The following is a 24,118-nucleotide window of genomic DNA, read 5'->3' as shown; positions in this document are numbered from 1 at the left end:
ATGTTACGTGCTAGGAAGCCAGTTACGGCAGCTCATTATTACAGAATTTGGCGTGCCTATATAGGTTGGTGTGAGGATCGGAAGTTTCCGTCATCATCTTTCAGGTTATCCCGTCTTTTGTTATTTCTACAGACGGGGCTGGATGGAGGACTGCGTTTTTCTACACTAAAGGTGCAGGTATCTGCTTTGTCAATTTACTTTCAAAGATGATTGGCTCTATTGCCGTCTGTACACACTTTTCTGCAAGGTGTCCTCAGAGTACAGCCTCCATTCATTCCACCTACAGCGCCATGGGACTTGAATCTGGTTTTAGATTTCTTACAGTCTTCATATTTTGAACCCTTACACCAAGTGGATATTAAGTTTCTCACTTGGAAAACAATTTTCCTACTAGCCTTGGCTTCGGCAAGGCGTGTTTCCGATTTGGGTGCCTTGTCATGCAAGCCACCGTATTTGGTGTTTCATGATGACAGAGCGGAACTTCGGACGAATCCCGCTTTCCTACCAAAGGTAGTGTCATCCTTTCACATCAATCAACCAATAGTAGTTCCCGTGTGGACAGGAAATTCTGGAACCTTGGATGTGGTACGCGCATTACGCGTTTGTGTCCCGAACGTCTACAGTTCGTAAGACGGATACGTTGTTTGTTCTGTATGATGCTGCCAAGATTGGTTGACCAAAGATTGGTTGGCCAGCTTCTAAGCAGACCTTATCCAGATGGATTAAACTGACCATACGTCAGGCTTACCTTCATGCTCGGTTACAGCCGCCTACATCAGTAACAGCTCATTCCACACGTTCTGTGGGAACGTCATGGGCAGCTGGTCGTGGGGCTTCTACGACGCAGCTTTGCCGTGCGGCTACCTGGTTATCAGTGCACACGTTTGTGCGCTTTTACAAGTTTGATACGTTTGCGGCATCAGCATCTAGCTTTGGCCGCCTAGTGTTACAGGTGCCAAACTGCTCTCCCGCCCACGGGGGAAGCTTTGGTATGTCTCAAGAGTACTCCAGTGACCCCTAGTGGATGAAAAAGAAAATAGGATTTTGGTACTTACCAGGTAAATCCTTTTCTTTGAATCCATAGGGGGCACTAGACGCCCACCCAGAGCAGTTTTACCTGGTTTGCGGTAAGTTCAGGGAATCGTATGGTAACACATTCTCACCGACTGGTTCAAGTTTCAAGTTCTATCGGTTATTGTGCCAACTGTTTAGTTGTCAGTCACATTATGTGTCAACTTTATTGTTGTCCGTTCTGTTATATGTAATTCTCCATTGTCAACCTCTCTATCGCTCCTGTTCGGCTCCGTAAAAAACACTGAGGTACTCTGGGATATGGTGGGGAGGAGAGTTCTAAATTTTAATATTCAGTGCCTGGTCCTACGGAAACCGTCCATATCCCAAGAGTACTCCAGTGCCCCCTATGGATTCAAAGAAAAGGATTTACCTGGTAAGTACCAAAATCTTATTATCTCTCCTCTGTCTCCCATTACTCCCTGCACTTTATACTGCTCTCCCAGCCCCAGGACCATTACTCCCTGCACTTTGTGCCTATATCTCTCCTTTGTCTCCCAGCACCAGGACCATTACTCCCCGCACTTTATACTGATCACCCAGTTCTGGGACAATTACTCCCTGCACTTTGTGCTGATATCCCAGCCCCGGGACCATTACTCCCTGCACTTTGTACCTATATCTCTCCTCTGTCTCCTAGGACCATTACTCCCTGCACTTTGTGCCTATATCTCTCTCCTCTCTCCTGTCTCCCAGCCCCAGGACCATTACTCCCTGCACTTTGTGCCTATATCTCTCTCCTCTGTCTCCCAGCCCCAGGACCATTACTCCCTGCACTTTGTGCCTATATCTCTCTCCTGTCTCCCAGCCCCAGGACCATTACTCCCTGCACTTTGTGCCTATATCTCTCTCCTCTGTCTCCCAGCCCCAGGACCATTACTCCCTGCACTTTGTGCCTATATCTCTCCTCTGTCTCCTAGGACCATTACTCCCTGCACTTTGTGCCTATATCTCTCCTCTGTCTCCTAGGACCATAACTCCCTGCACTTTGTGCCTATATCTCTCCTCTGTCTCCCAGCCCCAGGACGATTACTCTGTGCTGTTTGAAGACACGTCTTATGCCGATGGTTACTCTCCTCCGCTGAACGTGGCACAGAGATATGTGGTCGCCTGCAAGGAGCCAAAGAAAAAGTGAAGAAATGTTTCTGCACATTGCAGTACGGTGATGGAACTGGTCCTGCAGGGTCTAAGTCTGTTTAGGGGTTTTAACTGTTGTTTTTTCTGTTTCACAATCTGTTATCGCCTTATGTGTGTGACTCGTATCCTATGTCTATCCTCCTCTGTGGATCTGTCAGCAGTGTATACTGTAGAGATTTATTTATTTTTTCCCTTTCCTACATGGAGCTTTTAGGTTTAAAAATATATCTAAACATAAAAGTAATGACATTCTTTCCAACCTTAAATCTGTACTTTCCCCTTGACGTCCTGACATCCGCCTGCTGTGCCCGCGTATTTGGGTTACCTCCAGGCTCGCTGTGTGGGAGTAGGACCCATCAGTCCAGATCTTATAACTACCAAAAAATTCTGCCGCACATGGCCCACTGTATCCCCCACCCACAGATACGTCTATTTTCCCCAACCGTCCCTCTAGTTCTCTGTATCAAGACTTATTTTTATAGCGGAATAATGTAATATTTGATAGGACAGCACGGTGTGTATATATATTTTCTTTGCTGCCTTTTTACTGTAAAAATATTGATGTATGAAGTCACTTGTCACCACTACTGTACTACAGGACGATGCTGCAGGTGTTGTGATTGTCTATATGTGATGGGGAGAGATTTGTGGCTGGGTGGGAGTATATAAAATGTTCCACTGGGGCTGGACAAAACGCTGACACTGTCTAGAATCCTGGACATCTTCTTCCACCATCATTGTTTTACTATTGGCTGATGGGGGCTCGGATTCCCATCCCACCAGGAACCAGCACACAAACTCGGTGAATACTACATACTACAGTATAATACTGTGCACCGTTCAGCATTACTCAGTACAAAATATGGATCAGCTTGATGATGCCTCCTCCGTATAATGTCTTGTGGTATACTGACCACTGGCCCGGGTGGCTGCAGATCATTTAGCCCCAGGAAGGTCAAGACGTACACCAGATCCTGGGTTGGAGACTGGCCCGTGTTGCATACTCCGCCATATGCTCTACACTGCTGTCCTTTCATGTATTAGCCTTCAGAAAAAGGATGCTGTATGCTGTCCACGAATAGTCACATGGGGCCCGGCTGCGTCATTGTACAATAGTCCCACAAGGGCTGAAATGTGTATATATAAAAGCAAAGGTCTTATGTATGGTCTAAATGTATATTTGTTTTTTGCACATTGCTATATTAAAATCTGGCTGCAATAAAAACATTGATACTCAACCCAGATATCTGCAGGATGTGTTTCTACAGCTCCCGGTACCATGTAAAGTCGGTATGTGCGCAGCTCTGGCCCACCACTACAGCAGACATGGGGCCTAATTCAGATCTGGTCGCTAGGGATTTTTTTTTTTTGCAGTCCTGCGTTCGCATAGTCGCCACCCATAGGGGGAGAGTATTTTCGCTTTGCAAATGTGCGATCGCATGTGTAGCAGAGCTGTACGAAAAGATTTTGTGCAGTCTGATCACGGCGGCTGCGTGTGATGTCACACCCACACCAAGCCCCCCATTTAGCTGACATCACCTCTGTTTACCATCGCCGCTCCGATGGGTTGTAATTGATGGGAAAGGTGTTCTGTAACAACATGTGCTATCTCAGCGAGGCAACCTGTAGCACTCTAAATCCTGGGGAACTACTAATGCCACCATGCCCTGCCAGGCTGGGGATAAGCCAATGAGCATGCAGCATCAGAATGTATTACACAGTGTAGTGGACGAGAAATAAATCCAGCTCCCAGCATTAAATTCCCACCCCCCCAGAAATGACAGCAGCCGACACATAAAACGGGACTTTATTTCCCACTCACTCTTTCATTAGCAGCATAAATAAGAGCAGATCCATACACAGGTGCTCAGCCGTAACTAGGTTTAGGGTTCCCAGGGAGGATAAAATATCCATATTGTCCGCATGGGGCTGTAATCCTTAGTCCCTGTATAAAAAAAATCAAATCTGTTCTAAAATGATTTACTAAAAAGCCTGGAGGCAGTCTTCCCTGTGCAGTAGGAACACCAGCAGGGGTACCAACGACTTCCCTGTGCGGCAGAACACCATCAGGGGTACCAACGACTTCCCTGTGCGGCAGAACACCGGCAGGGAAACCAGCGTCTTCCCTGTGCGGCAGAACACCGGCAGGGAAACCAGCGTCTTCCCTGTGCGGCAGAACACCGGCAGTGGAACCAGCGTCTTCCCTGTGCGGCAGAACACCGGCAGGGGAACCAGCGTCTTCCCTGTGCGGCAGAACACTGGCAGGGGAACCAGCATCTTCCCTGTGCGGCAGAACACCAGCAGGGGAACCAGCATCTTCCCTGTGCGGCAGAGGAACCAGCGTCTTCCCTGTGCGGCAGAACACGGGCAGGGGAACCAGCGTCTTCCCTGTGCGGTAGAGGACCCAACGTCTTCCCTGTGCGGCAGAACACCGGCAGGGGAACCAGCGTCTTCCCTGTGCGGCAGAGGAACAGACGTCTTCCCTGTGCAGCAGAACACCAGCAGGGGAATGGGCTTCTTCCCTGGACAGCAGAACACTGTCATCACTCCAGGCATCAGTTGTGTAACTCATCCACCCAGTGAGCCTGTGGGAGACAGAAGAGGACATGGCAGAAGATGAGTAGTGAGACAACCACTAGGGGGCAGTCAGACTAGTGAAGTTGAGGATTCTGCAGATCACTGCTGCAGGTTTCTGTGCATTTGTCCCACTGACCTTCTTAATACCGAACTTGATTACTGGTCTAAACTGTTATTTTAGGTAAAGGTCTGTACCCTAAAGAGGGTGTAAAAAATATTCCAACCAGATATGGCCTTCTTGACATCCCTGCCTATACACACAGTGCTGTATTCACTGAATCTGTTATTGGAGATTTATCATTCGGACATCTGTGAAAAGAGTCTTATTGGCCCTACAAACTGCCCATTTGCCAGCCGAGGTGCCCGCCGGACATAGAGCTGGGGGGATGAAGTTTCTTCACTCCCCCCATCACCCGGCCCCATAGCCCTGCATGCTAATATAGACAAGATTGTCCATAATGGCTTGCAGTCATAAACGTGCCAGCACCAACGATGAACGAGCGCGGGGCCGCGCCTTGTTCATCGTTGGTGCATAAACAGTGAAAGATATGAATGAGATCGTTCATATCTTTCAGTGTAATCACCCAGTGTGTAAGGACCTGTCGGGCTGAGCTTCTCTATCTTGCAATACTACTAGTGGGGCTGAGCGAGAATCTTGCAGTCTCCTAGGTAATGGAAAATAAATTTATCGCTTACAGTCTGTCTGATTTATACATAAGGGCATGGTCAGAAATAGTACGTCTCTTAAGTTACTTGGAAGACCCAGAATATGGGCCAGAAGATAGAACAGTTCAATACCCAGGTCTGATCTAGAACCCTGCTCGAAGAGGAACCAGCTACCGAGACGGAGTTACAAGAAAGGGAGGGTTGGTTCTCTTACCTGGGAGTTTGAGACCTCTTCCAAATCTCCATAGCAGCCTTTCTTGTATCGGATCAGATCTCCCCACAGTACAGAATTCCCACAGCTGGAAGACAAGAGGATGAGAGACCGTCAACAAAAACAGTCTCCATATAGACATACAATGTCCGCACATGGAACATATACATTGCCCACAGTCTGCAAGGGACGACGCTGGCCACAGCCTGTCAGGGGATGGAACATTTTCTCCAGTAATGCAGGAAATTTACTGACGAGTAGTGACTACTTCCTACAAAATTCTAGTAAGTGTTGTAAGAGCGTCAGTCCCTGCCCATAGGTTTATCATACGGCCATACATTTCCCTGATGGCCAAACCGATTTGACAATCTTTGATTCTATGCCGATCGGCAAAATCCAGTCCTGAGACAGCAGTTCATGCTCCGTTCTGCCCACACCTACGGAGGGTGTGACCAGACATAAGCGCTACCTGCTACCCCTGGCAGGGTAATTGCTGCTCTGTAATTGTGCAGCTCTGGGCACTTAATCCAGGGTAACAGGTGTAAGCACAGGAGCTAATGAATAGTTTTGTTTCTCTCTCTCACAGTATTATTTTCTGGCCTCACACAATTATTTTACTCAGGAAACAGTGACAGAGTCCTCCGAGAAATGTACCGAGGTTCACACTGAACGGACAGGCTGTACACTCAGGAATACTGGCTGCTTCCGCTGTGTGTACAGAGTGCCTCATACCTCAGTGAGGTTCTCCGTTAATTAACAGGCTGCATTCCCAGCAATATTAGCTCACTTCGTGTCCTTTACAGCTCATCGAGAGGCCAATTTATCAATAATCACATTTGCAAGCGATATTAATACCCAAAATCACATTGCGGTATGGGAAAATACTGGCCGGCTGTAAGGAGCCCATCCCTGCCATGTGCTTAGAGTGAAGAGATCGCATTAGCGGTGTCTCCACTCTTCTAACCGGTCTCCAGCACATGTGCGCAGTCTACTGAGTACGCATGTGCGGCGACCGTTGCTGGGGGGGGGATCCAGAGGAACCTTCTCTCCTGGCAAATTTTCCGAAGTGCAGCCCATAGGCTACAGCAGCACAACGATGGCGTTAGCTGCGGGGACCAAACTCCAGAGTGTGAGCAGTAAATCTGACCGCATTGCATTCCCCACAGAAACCTACAGGGGCTGTGACTGCTGTCGGAAATGTTGCAGCAAATATCTGACACATCTGCTGTGGTCCCTAATTCATTCATTGATACTTAATATTTGAACTGGGTTTTCAGGGAATCTGCCACAAATATTTCATGATAAATAGTCCCTTAAGCGTCATTAGATAGGAACGGTTTCCCTGCGCAGATAGGCAGCCCCTTACCTGGGACAGAGACCCTCCACGGGGATGAGGTGTCCGGGTTCGTGCTGGAGGAAGAGTTTAGCAAGACACAGGATGTGGGCGGTCAGGGAACAGCCGGGGTGGAAGCAGTGAATGGCGTCATCTTCACTCTGCACACGGCAGGAACAGAATCACACGTTAAATACCAACAGATACACGATCAGTGGCCGAGTGACTTCTTACTACACTTTATAGAGTGCGAGCGGCCATTTGTCTATTAGTAATAAGTCATCAGCAGCCACGTTTATTCTTCATGACCAATGAAAGCAGATCCGTGGCCTACATACAACTAGAACTAGGATTCGGCCTATCGATACACTAGGAAGAGTGTCTCACGCCTCGGGGGAAGGTCTCTAGTGAGCGGACAGGCTTTCTCCTCCATGTATGTGATGGGGCCACTTATTTCATTTTATGCAGTGTGTCACAGTCTGTTGTATACTAACAGCAGGAGGTAGCGACGTGACAACAGCAACACATTACCGTGTCATTCTCCTACTAAAGCTTGTAATAGGTAACTCCTGTCTGCCTGCTACGGCTAATACTACATTTTTCATTGCACCAGTGTCCAGAAAACCCTGACTATGCCCGGCTCACAGCTATATAGCACCCCCACCCTTATGCCATAGAGACCCACCTGTACTTTGTTAAAGCAGACCCGGCATCGCTGTGGGGCGCTCAGTCTGTGAAGGACTTGCTCCTCAGCCACTCCTTGCTCCCCTTGACCCTTCTCTCCTTGTGCTTTAGCGATTGGCTTGGCCCTGACCTGCCCAAATGCTAGGGGCATGTGCAAGGGAGGCTGCAGAAGCGGGGGTAGCTCTTTGTGGTACTCTTGCCGAAGCCATCGCAGGGTGAGGGGCAGACGGTTCCACGGAGCCACCCGCAACATGTGATAGAGGACCATCAGGTGGAAGTCGAAGCTGGACTGTTTCTTCGTCTTGCGTGGTACGTGAGTGAGGCGGCGAGAGACGTGTGGGTGCTGCCATGCCCACTCAAACTGCGGAGAGAGAGAGAGACATGGGGTAAACGGGCAGCGGGCGAAAGAACATAAGACTCTTCACAGAGGCTTCCCAAATGGTCCTATCACTAATGGAGACCTTCTCCAAAGTCACAGGCCAGATTTCCAGCATCGGTCATCCAGATAAATGCCCCCAGACAGTCTTTTTATACCTTCGAATCCTCCCCCCTCAGACTGACAGGCAAGCAACACTCCCACCCTGCCTTCTTAAGGGAGTTCCTCGCAGCTGCTCTGCTTGATCCAGCCACATGCCTTCAGCTGCACCAGGCTGCAGGTGAGAAATGCACTGAAGTCAATCAAGCAACTAACACACGTATTTTCTATCCTCCAAATGCATGACTTCCTGGGTTCAGCTAAACACCCCTGGTTCCTCTGTAGCACACTACTCCTATTGCCACAACTGTTACTGGACTAGCAGCACTGAAGGGAATTAGGGCTCCTATCTTGCAGAATTAGATCTGGCTTAGTAAGTAAGATAACAAACCACAGATGGTATTGCCAGAGTCGTTACCTGACATCACTGTTCCATCAGGAACGCAACAAATCTCCTATATAATAGCCCAGATCTGTGACTTTGTGCTTCATTTGCTAACGCTGGGCGGAGTCAAAACACTGGGCGGAGTTAGTCAAATGAGTCACAGATCTGGGCAAATCTATAGGAGACTTGGAGCAGGAGCAGATGGTATGGGCATGGCACAGGCAGGAGTGCATACCTCCCAACTTTCTTCAGGCAGGAGGGACACACGCACAGCAAAAAGGGGGCATGACCAATGGGAAAGGGGGCGTGGCTTCACGGGTGGACCTGCGATCGCGAGCCACGCCCCTGTTTTCGTCAGTGAGGGGGCATGCCCAGCGCTCTGTGAGCTGCTGGCATGCCCCCAGTGGCGGATTATGAGTCCGGGGGGCCCAGGGCACTTGAGACAGGAATCCTATCTCATTGCTGTGCCTGCTGTGGATTTAGGGGCGTGGCCTAATTGTGTCTCGTGGCCACGCCCCCTTATGCAAATTCCGATATTTATTATTATTTTTTATGGGCTTTTAGCCCCTCAGCTAGGGATAAATCCAGAGGGGGTGGTTGCTCCCCCCTACACACCCGCACAGGCAGAAGAAAGCAGGGAGGCTGCTGCCTCCCTGCAACACCACAGACCTGCCAACACGCAGCAGCGTCTGCTGACTGTAACACAATGCTGCTGCTGTTACTGGCAGGACGGGGGAGCTTCAGAGCTGGGACAGAGCTACTCCAGCTGGGGGCCCCCCTAAAACTGTGAGGCCCGGGATACGCACCCCCTGGGCCCACCCTTAATCCGTACCCCCTGATGCCCCCTCTCCCTCTGTCTCCACTAAATAGACGCTGTGTGCATGCTAAGCAGAACAGCGAGTACAGGAGCTTCCCAACTGCCCCCCCCCCCCCCCCCCCCAACTGCGGGACACTGCGGCCCGCGGGTGGGACAGGCCCCAAAAAATGGGACTGTCCCGCGAAAATCGGGACAGTTGGGAGGTATGGGGGTGTGTGAGGGGGTATGCCATACAGACAGACGGGCACCGGCTCACTGTGTACTTGACCCCCCACATCAGCATACTCAGCGGGGTCACTTTCTGGCACATTCCACGCTTCTTAGCTGCAGTTTTGTGGGGCACCTGCCGCTGTGCAGGTTCCGTACTGCCTCTGTTATCTCCAGCCCCCGGCAACCCCACCGCTAGCTGCAGCGCTGCCGCCCGCAGTGAGGTGCGCCCAGCTCCTTCACACACTTTAGCCGGCGGGCAGCGCTGCAGAAGTCCGCGCTGCTTGCAGGCTCCGACCCCCTCCTCCCTCCAGCCGCAGCGTCTCCTGGGGTCTAACCAGTCACTCCCAGTCTCCCCCTACCACAGTGCCCGGCAGCCACGAGGTCCGCGCCGCGTGCATGCTATGACCCCCTCCTCCCTCCAGCCGCAGCGTCTCCTGGGGGCTAACCAGTCACTCCCAGTCTCCCCTTACCACAGTGCCCGGCAGCCACGAGGTCCGCGCCGCGTGCATGCTATGACCCCCTCCTCCCTCCAGCCGCAGCGTCTCCTGGGGGCTAACCAGTCACTCCCAGTCTCCCCTTACCACAGTGCCCGGCAGCCGCGCGAGGTCTGCGGTGTGTGACTGAGGAGGGGGGGAGGGATGCGGACGGGCAGAGGAAGCAGGACTCCAGCTTGAGAGAGTCAACCATGCCAAGTCTCCACCAGCAGCAGATCCAAACAGGTTGGAGTGGAACAGCAGCAGCCAGCAGCAGTGACTCCGGTAAGACACATCTGTCTGTCACCACTGTTTTGTCCCTAATACCAATCTCTCCCGTGCCCTGTGTTCTGTCATGTCCCTGTCACCCCTGGCCTTGCCCTGTCACCCTTATCCTGGCCTTTTCACCCCTATCCTGGCCCTGTCACCCCTTATCCTGGCCCTGTCACCCCTTATCCTGGTCCTGCCGCCCCTACCCTGGCCCTGTCACCCCTATCCTGTCCCTGTCATTTCTGTCCTGGCCCCGTTACTGCATACCCTCCAACTACCTTTTTGGCAGGTACATACCCGCAGCGCCTCCAGACCCCTCCCCAATGCACCACACCTCCACACCTTCCCCTCCACCACATGCGACACTCCACCCCTCCCCCACACGCTGTGCCTCCAGACCCCCTACACCACCAGCGGCTCCCACTCCCCCACCCCTCCACCACCCACAGCACCTCCAGACCCCCTCCACCATCCACCCCCCATATATGTATCCCCCCACACCTGCCCCCCTCCACCCACAGCATCTGCAGACACCCTCCTCCATTCGCGGTCCCCCCCTCACCCACCCACGGCACCTCCGCACCTGCCCCTCCACCACCTGCAGCGCCTCCGGACCCCACCGCGGTGCCTCCGGACCCCCTACCCCACCCTCGGCCCTTCCCATCCCACAGCACCTCCGGAACCCTTCACCCATCCGCAACATCCCTGCACCTGCCCCTCCCCCACCTACAGTGCCTCCGGACCCCTCCCCCATCTACAGCCCCCACTCTTCTGTCTCTTCCCCACCCGCAGCACCTCCCAACCCTTCCCCATCCGGGCCCCCCCGCATCTGCCCCCCCTCCACCATCTACAGACACCCTCCCCCATCCGCAGTCCCCCCCGCACCCAGTCATTCTGTACATCGTGCCCTGCAGGTGCTGTTAACGCCGTCGCAAGGGGCTGCGCCTCCTTCACCATCGCACGCCCTTTCATTGTGCAATATTTAACCACTAACAAAGGAATGCAGGTAATACTCCATATAATACAAATATTGAACCCCATATAGGCATGCAAGGGTTAAAGGGGCGTAGCCCCTTGGGACGGTATGAAGAGCGCCCGTAGCGCGCGATGAAGCACCTAGTACAGAATAAGCATCAATGTGACCAGCTGGAGTTCAGTGCATTGCTCAGGTGGAAGCGGCGGGTTAGTGCCGCTGCCTGGAGACATCTCATCGCAGTAAGGGCTGATTATCTTACCCGCAGGGCTGCGATATCATTGGGAAATCCATGGACTATCATCACCATGTCCCTGTATGGGGAAGAAATGGAGATAAAGACTGATTAAAAATGATCCTTCAATAAATGATCAAGAAAACGTTTATCGGTCAATCTGCTTTCTCTGTCATTTAGTCTGAGAACTGGAGGAAATAAATTCCAGCACAGACCGCGGAGGATGGGTTATTGTGCAAGAAGAGATTCCTTGTAATGTGTCAGTATAATGTGTCAAAGTCGGAAAAATATCATGCTACACGTTGCCATATATTCACCTCATGCGCTTGCCCGCTGCACGTGCACATTCTCTCCCGTGCGTGCGGATACTCGCAGCTGCGTGATGGCGCCTACTCGGCCATGCGCTCGAGCGCGTGGTATGTGCATTTACGGTAGAGTTTGTGTGCGTCTAGCGGGCGACTCAATCATTAAATAATAAAACCAAATAGTATGTTTTATAGATAATGTTCCCCTTAATAATGACTGTAAGTTTGTTTAATGTAAATGGTCGCTGGACAGAGGAATTCCTCTTTGTATGGTACGAAGGGTCAGACAGGGTTTGAGCAGTGGTGTTTGGTACCTAACTAAAGAACATTTTATTAGAAACAATCCGGTGCTGGTTAGGTAAAGATTAATCGCTCCTGCGTATAGTTATGTCTATTAGTAGTTTCTGGACATTTACTATATTTGCGGTTCATTATCCATGCGGCGGGAATTCTCAGATTCCCTCCCACCTGAGCAGTTTGATATAGTCACAGCCCACCTGTTCAAACTAACCTATGACCTTTTGTTATGATGCGAGGAGACATTCCTGTGTCCAATGAACAATTAGATTGTAGGTCCCTTTGTAGTATACTGTACGCAGTGTATATAAGGACAGCCAGCCTGGCCAGCTCAGTCATCTCTCCACAAACGGTTTTCATCTTGACTAACTCGGAGCTGGTACCAGGACTGCGCAGCGATCATTCCCCAGTGTTTTTAAGTTATTCTCTGTGACCATTCTAAATCTCTGACTGTATTTGCCATATTCTCTCTCTGTTATTGTATAAGATTGTGACGCTATTGTATATTTATGTGTAGTTATTCTGCTTAGATATTGATGTTAGCCTGTAGTGTATGAACTGTTAACTGTTTTTAACTTTTACATAGCTAGATATTGTTAGTAAAGGTGTTGGAACCTTAGCAAGGGATTGTGTGTTTATTACATTGCTGGGAGTATTCAGAGCGTCTCAATCGCTCAAGAAGCTTTCATACAATAGAGGTTAATTAGCATTGCATTGTGCTCACATTACAAAACCAAGGTTTACAGTATAGGCTCAGCCTTTCATTGAGTTGCATACAAGGTTTACTGAGTGTCATCCCGTGAGCGTCTGCGCTGATCGTGTTCCCCTCGTGGTCACGAGCGTCCGCTACGCTGATAGCGTAGCATTACGGTAGTCGGCCGCCTATAGCGTGCTCGACACCAAGCGTTAAGCTGTGAGCGAGAGTGCCGCATGTGCGTCTCGACCACAGCTAAGCGTCTGTTACGCTAAGTGCGTACCCTTACGGTACCCCATACGCCAATTGCGTACTGAGTCTCTTACCCATTTTATAGTGAATGTAATAAGATAAATAGTTAGCTTTATCAAATGTATCCAGAGTGGATCTGTCCCCCACCGCGGAGGCTGCCATCTTGTCAGCAGAATCAGCGTGCAGCCTATTAGTATGCTAGGAATCATTGACATCACTATGGTGCTGCCTAGTATTCATGAGGCCTAACTAATAACATAAGGGCTGGGCTAATAATTCTTAATGACATTAGCTGAGGCCACAAAATGGCCGCCTACAGTCTGTGTAGGTTGAGGTGAACACACACAGTGGAGGCAGCCATTTTGTGGGCTGAACCAACACTGGTGAGGATGCAGCCTAGCCACTCACTAGGAAATGAGATGCCATGGATGCTGTGCTTCATAAGTTAGAGCCACTGGGTGCACTTTAACAGCGCAAACTGCGAACCTTCCAAACACTTCAACATTCACACATAGCGGGCGCCATTTTGTGCCCCCATTATCCATGTACACCACATCACCATCTGTGTGAGGGTCTAACAGTAATGGTGGATTCTCCGTACCAGGGTCCTCTCCCGCTGGTCTTCCAGGCTCCTCCCTTGTGCTTTCCGCCATTGTGCTGCTGGATGCGCCTCTCTGGGTTCACCGTGAAGCCGATATAGATGCGGCCTTTGTATTTTGGGTTAGTGCAGTACAAGAGATACACGCCGTAGAAGCCTTCCACCTCCACCACCATCCTGTGTCTGTGTCAGCAGCAACGTGACGATAAACTGTGCAGGGACAACATAAACACATGGTCAGCTTATGGGCCCGTCACCATACAGAGGGTGTATAACAGAGTAATTCCTATTCTCTTTCTTGGGTGATTTACCCATCATCCCTAGTGACCCAGTTCGTTGTTTGTCCCGGAGAGTGTAAGTCTCTGAAAACTGCACATCAGCGGTCTCTAATTCTCAGTACCTGTTCTCAGTAAGTGCAGGTGCACAGTCCCACTTCCCCTGCTCTGTATGATGGGTGTACCCTTCAGTGTTTGTATATACAGTTGCACAGTACCACTCTCCCTGTATGCCGGGTATAATGCTCAGTGTGTGTATATACAGCTGCACAGTACCACTTCCCCTGCAAGCTCTTTGTAATGCTCAGTGTATGTATGTATGTATGTATGTATGTATGTATGTATATATATATATATATATATATATATATATATATATATATATATATATATATATATAAATAAATAAATAAATAAATAAAAGGACCAACAATGGCCGGCACTCCAACAAAAAAGATCAGCTGCCCTGGTGCCATCCAAGGATTAAGTATAGACACTGTGGTTCCTAGGGAGGATATAGCACACTCCCAAATGCTGAAAGAACCAGGCGGCACTCTGGGGACTGGTGCAAAACGTGGTAAAGTTTTAGTGAAAAATCACATGAATAAATGACATAGATCTATCTATCTATCTATCTATCTATCTATCTATCTATCTATCCTCTCTCTCTCTCTATATATATATATATACATACACATATACACACACACACATATGTGTAACGCTCAGTGTGTGTATATACACAGATGCACAGTACCACTCCCCCTGTGTGCTGGGTGTAATGCTCAGTGTGTATATACAGCTGCACAGTACCACTACCCCTGTGTGCTGGGTGTAATGCTCAGTATGTGTATATACAGCTGCTCAGTACCACTCCCCCTGTGTGCCGGGTGTAACGCTCAGTGTGTGTGTATATACAGCTGCACAGTACCACTACCCCTGTGTGCCGGGTGTAATGCTCAGTGTGTATATACAGCTGCTCAGTACCACACCCCCTGTGTGCTGGGTGTAATCCTCAGTGTGTGTATATACAGCTGCTCAGTACCACTCCCCCTGTGTGCCGGGTGTAATGCTCAGTGTGTATATACAGCTGCTCAGTACCACTCCCCCTGTGTGCTGAGTGTAATGCTCAGTGTGTGTGTATATACAGCTGCTCAGTATCACTCCCCCTGTGTGCTGGGTGTAATCCTCAGTGTGTGTGTATATACAGCTGCTCAGTACCACTCCCCCTGTGTGCTGGGTGTAATCCTCAGTGTGTGTATATACAGCTGCTCAGTACCACTCCCCCTGTGTGCTGGGTGTAATGCTCAGTACCACTCCCCCTGTGTGCTGGGTGTAACGTTCAGTGTGTGTATATACAGCTGCTCAGTACCACTCCCCCTGTGTGCTGGGTGTAACGCTCAGTGTGTGTATATACAGCTGCTCAGTACCACTCCCCCTGTGTGCTGGGTGTAACGCTCAGTGTGTGTATATACAGCTGCTCAGTACCACTCCCCCTGTGTGCTGGGTGTAACGTTCAGTGTGTGTATATACAGCTGCTCAGTACCACTCTCCCTGTGTGCCGGGTGTAACGCACAGTGTGTAAATATACAGCTGCTCAGTACCACTCCCCCTGTGTGCTGGGTGTAACGTTCAGTGTGTGTATATACAGCTGCTGAGTACCACTCCCCCTGTGTGCCAGGTGTAACGCTTAGTGTAAAAGCAAAGGCCAGACGCGCTGTCACTGCTGCCAGTAAGGGATTGTCAGTCCCAAAGGTATATGCAATATTGAAAAAAAGTATACTGGCGCTAGTAGAAGTTTCTCCAATGTTAATAATAAGAATTTACTTACCGATAATTCTATTTCTCATAGTCCGTAGTGGATGCTGGGGACTCCGTAAGGACCATGGGGAATAGCGGCTCCGCAGGAGACTGGGCACATCTAAAGAAAGCTTTAGGACTATCTGGTGTGCACTGGCTCCTCCCCCTATGACCCTCCTCCAAGCCTCAGTTAGGATACTGTGCCCGGACGAGCGTACACAATAAGGAAGGATTTTGAATCCCGGGTAAGACTCATACCAGCCGCACCAATCACACTGTACAACCTGTGATCTGAACCCAGTTAACAGCATGATAACAGAGGAGCCTCTGAAAGATGGCTCACAACAATAATAACCCGATTTTTGTAACAATAACTATGTACAAGTATTGCAGACAATCCGCACTTGGGATGGGCGCCCAGCATCCACTACGGACTACGAGAAATAGAATTATCGGTAAGTAAATTCTTATTTTCTCTGACGTCCTAGTGGATGCTGGGAACTCCGTAAGGACCATGGGGATTATACCAAAGCTCCCAAACGGGCGGGAGAGTGCGGATGACTCTGCAGCACCAAATGAGAGAACTCCAGGTCCTCCTCAGCCAGGATATCAATTTTGTAGAATTTTACAAACGTATTTGCTCCTGACCAAGTAGCTGCTCGGCAAAGTTGTAAAGCCGAGACCCCTCGGGCAGCCGCCCAAGATGAGCCTACCTTCCTGGGCATTTACAGATTTTTGGCTGTGGCAGGCCTGCCACAGAATGTGCAAGCTGAATTGTACTACAAATCCAACGAGCAATAGTCTGCTTAGAAGCAGGAGCACCCAGCTTGTTGGGTGCATACAGGATAAACAGCGAGTCAGATTTCCTGACTCCAGCCGTCCTGGAAACATATATTTTCAGGGCACTGACAACGTCTAGCAACTTGGAGGCCTCCAAGTCCCTAGTAGGCGCAGGCACCACCAATAGGTTGGTTCAGGTGAGACGCTGAAACCACCTTGGGGAGAAACTGAGGACGAGTCCTCAATTCCGCCCTGTCCGAATGGAAAATCAGATAAGGGCTTTTTCAGGATAAAGCCGCCAATTCTGACACGCGCCTGGCCCAGGCCAGGGCCAACAGCATGACCACTTTCCATGTGAGATATTTTAACTCCACAGATTTAAGTGGTTCAAACCAATGTGACTTTTGGAACCCAAAACTACATTGAGATCCCAAAGTGCCACTGGAGGCACAAAAGGAGGCTGTATATGCAGTACCCCTTTTACAACGTCTGAACTTCAGGGACTGAAGCTAGTTCTTTTTGGAAGAAAATTGACAGGGCCGAAATTTGAACCTTAATGGACCCCAATTTCAGGCCCATAGACACTCCTGTTTGCAGGAAATGTAGGAATCGACCCAGTTGAATTTCCTCCGTCGGGCCTTACTGGCCTCGCACCACGCAACATATTTTCGCCAATTGCGGTGATAATGTTTTTGCGGTTACATCCTTCCTGGCTTTGATCAGGATAGGGATGACTTCATCCGGAATGCCTTTTTTCCTTCAGGATCCGGCGTTCAACCGCCATGCCGTCAAACGCAGCCGCGGTAAGTCTTGGAACAGACAGGGTCCTTGCTGGAGCAGGTCCCTTCTTAGAGGTAGAGGCCACCGATCCTCCGTGAGCATCTCCTGAAGTTCCGGTTACCAAGTCCTTCTTGGCCAATCCGGAACCACGAATATAGTGCTTACTCCTCTCCATCTTATCAATCTCAGTACCTTGGGTATGAGAGGCAGAGGAGGGAACACATACCCTGACTGGTACACCCACGGTGTTACCAGAGCGTCTACAGCTTATTGCCTGAGGGTCCCTGGACCTGGCGCAATACCTGTCGAGTTTTTAATCATGTGGAAGACTTCTGGGTGAAGTCCCCACTCTCCCGGGTGGAGGTCGTGCTGAGGAAGTCTGCTTCCCAGTTGTCCACTCCCAGAATGAATACTGCTGACAGTGCTATCACATGATTTTCCGCCCAGCGAAGAATCCTTGCAGCTTCTGCCATTGCCCTCCTGCTTCTTGTGCCACCCTGTCTGTTTACGTGGGTGACTGCCGTGATGTTGTCCGACTGGATCAACACCGGCTGACCTTGAAGCAGAGGTCTTGCTAAGCTTAGAGCATTGTAAATGTCCCTTAGCTTCAGGATATTTATGTGAAGTGATGTCTCCAGGCTTGACCATAAGCCCTGGATATTCCTTCCCTGTGTGACTGCTCCCCAGCCTCGCAGGCTGGCATCCGTGGTCACCAGGACCCAGTCCTGAATGCCTAATCTGCGGCCCTCTAGAAGATGAGCACTCTACAACCACCACAGGAGGGACACCCTTGTCCTTGGTGACAGGGTTATCCGCTGATGCATCTGAAGATGCGATCCGGACCATTTGTCCAGCAGGTCCCACTGGAAAGTTCTTGCGTGGAATCTGCCGAATGGGATTGCTTCGTAGGAAGCCACCATTTTACCCAGAACCCTTGTGCATTGATGCACTGAGACTTGGTTCGGTTTTAGGAGGTTCCTGACTAGCTCGGATAACTCCCTGGCTTTCTCCTCCGGGAGAAACACCTTTTTCTGGACTGTGTCCAGGATCATCCCTAGGAACAGAAGACACGTCGTCGGAACCAGGTGCGATTTTGGAATATTGAGAATCCAATCGTGCTGCCGCAACACTACCTGAGATAGTGCTACACCGACCTCCAACTGTTCCCTGGATCTTACCCTTATCAGGGAATTGTCCAAGGAAGGGATAACTAAAATTCACTTCCTTCGAAGGAATATCATCATTTCGGCCATTACCTTGGTAAAGACCCGGGGTGCCGTGTACCATCCATACGGCAGCGTCTGAACTGATAGTGACAGTTCTGTACCATAAACCTGAGGTACCCTTGGTGAGAAGGGTAAATTTTGACATGAAGGTAAGCATCCTTGATGTCCCGAGACATCATGTAGTCCCCTTCTTCCAGGTTCGCAATCACTGCTCTGAGTGACTTAATCTTGAATTTGAACCTCTGTACGTAAGTGTTCAAAGATTTTAGATTTAGAATCGGTCTCACCGAGCCGTCCGGCTTCGGTACCACAACAGTGTGGAATAATACCCCGTTCCCTGTTGCAGGAGGGGTATCTTGATTATCACCTGCTGGGAATACAGCTTGTGAATGGCTTCCAAAACTGTCTCCCTGTCAGAAGGAGACATCGGTAAAGCCGATTTTAGGAAACGGCGAGGGGGAGACGTCTCGAATTCTAATTTGTACCCCTGAGATATCACCTGAAGGATCCAGGGGTCTACTTGCGAGTGAGCCCACTGCGCGCTGAAATTCATTGAGACGGGCCCCCCACCGTGCCTGATTCTGCTTGTAAAGTCCCAGCGTATACTGAGGGCTTGGCAGAGGCGGGAGAGGGTTTCTGTTCCTGGGAACTGGCTGATTTCTGCAGCCTTTTTCCTCTCCCTCTGTCACGGGGCAGAAATGAGGAACCTTTTGCCCGCTTGTCCACGAAAAGACTGCGCCTGATAATACGGCGTCTTCTCATGTTGAGAGGCGACCTGGGGTACAAACGTGGAATTCCTAGCTGTTGCCGTGGCCACCAGGTCTGAAAGACCGACCCCAAATAACTCCTCCCTTAATAAAGCAATACTTCCAAATGCCGTTTGGAATACGCATCACCTGACCACTGACGTGTCCATAACCCTCTACTGGTAGAAATGGACAACGCGCTTAGACTTGATGCCAGGCCAGTCGGCAAATATTCCGCTGTGCATCACGCATATATAAAAATGCATCTTTTAAATGCTCTATAGGCAAAAATATACTGTCCCTATCTAGGGTACCAATATTTTCAGTCAGGGAATCCGACCACGCCAACCCAGCACTGCACATCCAGGCTGAGGCGATTGCTGGTCGCAGTATAACACCAGTATGTGTGTAAATACCTTTTAGGATACCCTCCTGCTTTCTATCAGCAGGATCCTTAAGGGTGGCCATCTCAGGCGAAGGTAGAGCCCTTACAAGCGTGTGAGCGCTTTATCCCCCCTAGGGGGTGTTTCCCAACGCACCCTAACCTCTGGCGGGAAAGGATATAATGCCAATAACATTTTAGAAATTATCTGTTGTTATCGGGGGAAACCCACGCATCATCACACACCTCATTTAATTTCTCAGATTCAGGAAAACTACAGGTAGTTTTTCCTCACCGAACATAATACCCTTTTTTTGGTGGTACTCGTATTATCAGAAATGTGTAAAACATTTTTCATTGCCTCAATCATGTAACGTGTGGCCCTACTGGAAGTCACATTCGTCTCTTCACCGTCGACACTGGAGTCAGTATCCGTGTCGGCGTCTATATCTGCCATCTGAGGTAACGGGCGCTTTAGAGCCCCTGACGGCCTATGAGACGTCTGGACAGGCACAAGCTGAGTAGCCGGCTGTCTCATGTCAACCACTGTCTTTTATACAGAGCTGACACTGTCACGTAATTCCTTCCAACAGTTCATCCACTCAGGTGTCGACCCCCTAGGGGGTGACATCACTATTACAGGCAATCTGCTCCGTCTCCACATCATTTTTCCCCTCATACATGTCGACACAAAAGTACCGACATACAGCACACACACAGGGAATGCTCTGATAGAGGACAGGACCCCACTAGCCCTTTGGGGAGACAGAGGGAGAGTTTGCCAGCACACACCAGAGCGCTATATATATACAGGGATAACCTTATATAAGTGTTTTTCCCCTTATAGCTGCTGTATAGTTAATACTGCGCCTAATTAGTGCCCCCCTCTCTTTTTTTAACCCTTTCTGTAGTGTAGTGACTGCAGGGGAGAGACAGGGAGCTTCCCTCCAACGGAGCTGTGAGGGAAAATGGCGCCAGTGTGCTGAGGAGATAGGCTCCGCCCCTTTTTCGCGGACTTTTCTCCTGCTTTTTTATGGATTCTGGCAGGGGTTAAATGCATCCATATAGCCCAGGAGCTATATGTGATGCATTTTTTTTGCCATCCAAGGTGTTTTTATTGCGTCTCAGGGCGCCCCCCCCCCCCCAGCGCCCTGCACCCTCAGTGACCGAAGTGTGAAGTGTGCTGAGAGCAATGGCGCACAGCTGCAGTGCTGTGCGCTACCTTGTTGAAGACAGGACGTCTTCTGCCGCCTATTTTCCGGACCTCTTCTGCCTTCTGGCTCTGTAAGGGGGCCGGCGGCGCGGCTCTGGGACCCATCCAAGCTGGGCCTGTGATCGTCCCTCTGGAGCTAATGTCCAGTAGCCTAAGAAGCCCAATCCACTCTGCACGCAGGTGAGTTCGCTTCTTCTCCCCTTAGTCCCTCGATGCAGTGAGCCTGTTGCCAGCAGGTCTCACTGAAAATAAAAAAACCTAATCTAAAACTTTCACTAAGAAGCTCAGGAGAGCCCCTAGTGTGCACCCTTCTCGTTCGGGCACAGAGATCTAACTGAGGCTTGGAGGAGGGTCATAGGGGGAGGAGCCAGTGCACACCAGATAGTCCTAAAGCTTTCTTTAGATGTGCCCAGTCTCCTGCGGAGCCGCTATTCCCCATGGTCCTTACGGAGTCCCCAGCATCCACTTAGGACGTTAGAGAAAATAAAGTATACTTCTGATGAAGCTAGGTGACCGTGCCTAGGGAAACGGCGTTAAGTGACAAGCTGCCACCATCACATGTATTCCACCCTGTGAGGATCCAGATATGGACTTTTAACACGAATATTCCTTGCCTTGGAAATTTCTCTGTGGGACTGCATTACTACAGCACTGATTAGAGATAACCAGCCTCTGCACAAAACATCACAGCTTGCCTGCTGTTACTTCCCAAGCATTTGGAGGACTCCATCGCCATGGGTAACACCAGCTGTATTTAAACAATATTATTCCCCAGGGAACTTCATTTCTCAGTCCGGGATCACATGTGGATGCATATTAGCAGCTATTCTCATTCTGATTCTCAGCTTCAATCTATGCCCAATCTTATTTGTTTTTAAGTGACATGTTATTTTTTACGGTTTAGTGAATAAATTATTTACTTGTTTTAATTCATCGACGTTTCTGTTATTAACATTGGAGAAACTTCTACTAGCGCCAGTATACTTTTTTCAGTAACGCTCTCCCTGTGTGCTGGGTGTAATGCTCAGTGTGTATATACAGCTGCTCAGTACCACTCCCCCTGTGTGCTGAGTGTAATGCTCAGTGTGTGTGTATATACAGCTGCTCAGTATCACTCCCCCTGTGTGCTGGGTGTAATCCTCAGTGTGTGTGTATATACAGCTGCTCAGTACCACTCCCCCTGTGTGCTGGGTGTAATCCTCAGTGTGTGTATATACAGATGCTCAGTACCACTCCCCCTGTGTGCTGGGTGTAGTCCTCAGTGTGTGTATATACAGCTGCTCAGTACCACTCCCACTGTGTGCCGGGTGTAATGCTCAGTGTGTGTATACAGCTGCACAGTACCACACCCCCTGTGTGCTGGGTGTAATGCTCAGTACCACTCCCCCTGTGTGCTGGGTGTAACGTTCAGTGTGTGTATATACAGCTGCTCAGTACCACTCCCCCTGTGTGCTGGGTGTAACGTTCAGTGTGTGTATATACAGCTGCTCAGTACCACTCCCCCTGTGTGCTGGGTGTAACGCTCAGTGTGTGTATATACAGCTGCTCAGTACCACTCCCCCTGTGTGCTGGGTGTAACGCTCAGTGTGTGTATATACAGCTGCTCAGTACCACTCCCCCTGTGTGCTGGGTGTAACGTTCAGTGTGTGTATATACAGCTGCTCAGTACCACTCCCCCTGTGTGCTGGGTGTAACGCTCAGTGTGTGTATATACAGCTGCTCAGTACCACTCTCCCTGTGTGCCGGGTGTAACGCACAGTGTGTAAATATACAGCTGCTCAGTACCACTCCCCCTGTGTGCTGGGTGTAACGTTCAGTGTGTGTATATACAGCTGCTGAGTACCACTCCCCCTGTGTGCTGGGTGTAACGCACAGTGTGTGTATATACAGCTGCTCAGTACCACTCCCCCTGTGTGCCAGGTGTAACGCTTAGTGTAAAAGCAAAGGCCAGACGCGCTGTCACTGCTGCCAGTAAGGGATTGTCAGTCCCAAAGGTATATGCAATATTGAAAAAAAGTATACTGGCGCTAGTAGAAGTTTCTCCAATGTTAATAATAAGAATTTACTTACCGATAATTCTATTTCTCATAGTCCGTAGTGGATGCTGGGGACTCCGTAAGGACCATGGGGAATAGCGGCTCCGCAGGAGACTGGGCACATCTAAAGAAAGCTTTAGGACTATCTGGTGTGCACTGGCTCCTCCCCCTATGACCCTCCTCCAAGCCTCAGTTAGGATACTGTGCCCGGACGAGCGTACACAATAAGGAAGGATTTTGAATCCCGGGTAAGACTCATACCAGCCGCACCAATCACACTGTACAACCTGTGATCTGAACCCAGTTAACAGCATGATAACAGAGGAGCCTCTGAAAGATGGCTCACAACAACAATAACCCGATTTTTGTAACAATAACTATGTACAAGTATTGCAGACAATCCGCACTTGGGATGGGCGCCCAGCATCCACTACGGACTACGAGAAATAGAATTATCGGTAAGTAAATTCTTATTTTCTCTGACGTCCTAGTGGATGCTGAGAACTCCGTAAGGACCATGGGGATTATACCAAAGCTCCCAAACGGGCGGGAGAGTGCGGATGACTCTGCAGCACCAAATGAGAGAACTCCAGGTCCTCCTCAGCCAGGATATCAATTTTGTAGAATTTTACAAACGTATTTGCTCCTGACCAAGTAGCTGCTCGGCAAAGTTGTAAAGCCGAGACCCCTCGGGCAGCCGCCCAAGATGAGCCTACCTTCCTTGTGGAGTGGGCATTTACAGATTTTTGGCTGTGGCAGGCCTGCCACAGAATGTGCAAGCTGAATTGTACTACAAATCCAGCGAGCAATAGTCTGCTTAGAAGCAGGAGCACCCAGCTTGTTGGGTGCACACAGGATAAACAGCGAGTCAGATTTCCTGACTCCAGCCGTCCTGGAAACATATATTTTCAGGGCACTGACAACGTCTAGCAACTTGGAGGCCTCCAAGTCCCTAGTAGCCGCAGGCACCACCAATAGGTTGGTTCAGGTGAGACGCTGAAACCACCTTGGGGAGAAACTGAGGACGAGTCCTCAATTCCGCCCTGTCCGAATGGAAAATCAGATAAGGGCTTTTTCAGGATAAAGCCGCCAATTCTGACACGCGCCTGGCCCAGGCCAGGGCCAACAGCATGACCACTTTCCATGTGAGATATTTTAACTCCACAGATTTAAGTGGTTCAAACCAATGTGCCTTTTGGAACCCAAAACTACATTGA

General features: G+C 49.9%; 2 protein-coding genes across 8 annotated transcripts in view; one reads left to right on the top strand and one right to left on the bottom strand.

The window, feature by feature from the left end:
- Nucleotides 1-3,446, top strand: part of SGF29 (SAGA complex associated factor 29) — an 88,055-nt gene extending 84,609 nt beyond the window's left edge. For all 5 annotated transcript variants that reach the window (XM_063935309.1, XM_063935308.1, XM_063935306.1 and 2 more), the window contains one exon: nucleotides 2,090-3,446. In XM_063935309.1, coding sequence (XP_063791379.1) covers nucleotides 2,090-2,206 — 117 coding nt within the window. In that variant the 3' untranslated portion in view covers nucleotides 2,207-3,446. The remainder of the gene's footprint in view (nucleotides 1-2,089) is intronic.
- Nucleotides 3,447-3,999: 553 nt separating this feature from the next.
- The window catches only part of LOC134945802 (structure-specific endonuclease subunit slx1-like), a 94,243-nt gene continuing 74,124 nt past the window's right edge, over nucleotides 4,000-24,118 (bottom strand). For all 3 annotated transcript variants that reach the window (XM_063935313.1, XM_063935312.1, XM_063935311.1), the window contains 6 exons: nucleotides 13,667-13,873; nucleotides 11,545-11,596; nucleotides 7,681-8,040; nucleotides 7,029-7,156; nucleotides 5,666-5,750; nucleotides 4,000-4,793 (listed from right to left, as the gene is read on the bottom strand). In XM_063935313.1, the coding sequence (XP_063791383.1) occupies nucleotides 4,764-4,793; nucleotides 5,666-5,750; nucleotides 7,029-7,156; nucleotides 7,681-8,040; nucleotides 11,545-11,596; nucleotides 13,667-13,839 (828 nt within the window). In that variant the 5' untranslated portion in view covers nucleotides 13,840-13,873 and the 3' untranslated portion in view covers nucleotides 4,000-4,763. The remainder of the gene's footprint in view (nucleotides 4,794-5,665; nucleotides 5,751-7,028; nucleotides 7,157-7,680; nucleotides 8,041-11,544; nucleotides 11,597-13,666; nucleotides 13,874-24,118) is intronic.

This window comes from Pseudophryne corroboree, chromosome 7, assembly GCF_028390025.1.
Source record: "Pseudophryne corroboree isolate aPseCor3 chromosome 7, aPseCor3.hap2, whole genome shotgun sequence".
In the NCBI taxonomy this organism is placed as follows: domain Eukaryota; kingdom Metazoa; phylum Chordata; class Amphibia; order Anura; family Myobatrachidae; genus Pseudophryne; species Pseudophryne corroboree.
Note: the sequence above shows the minus strand (reverse complement) of the source record. Positions and strands in the feature narration are given on the sequence as shown.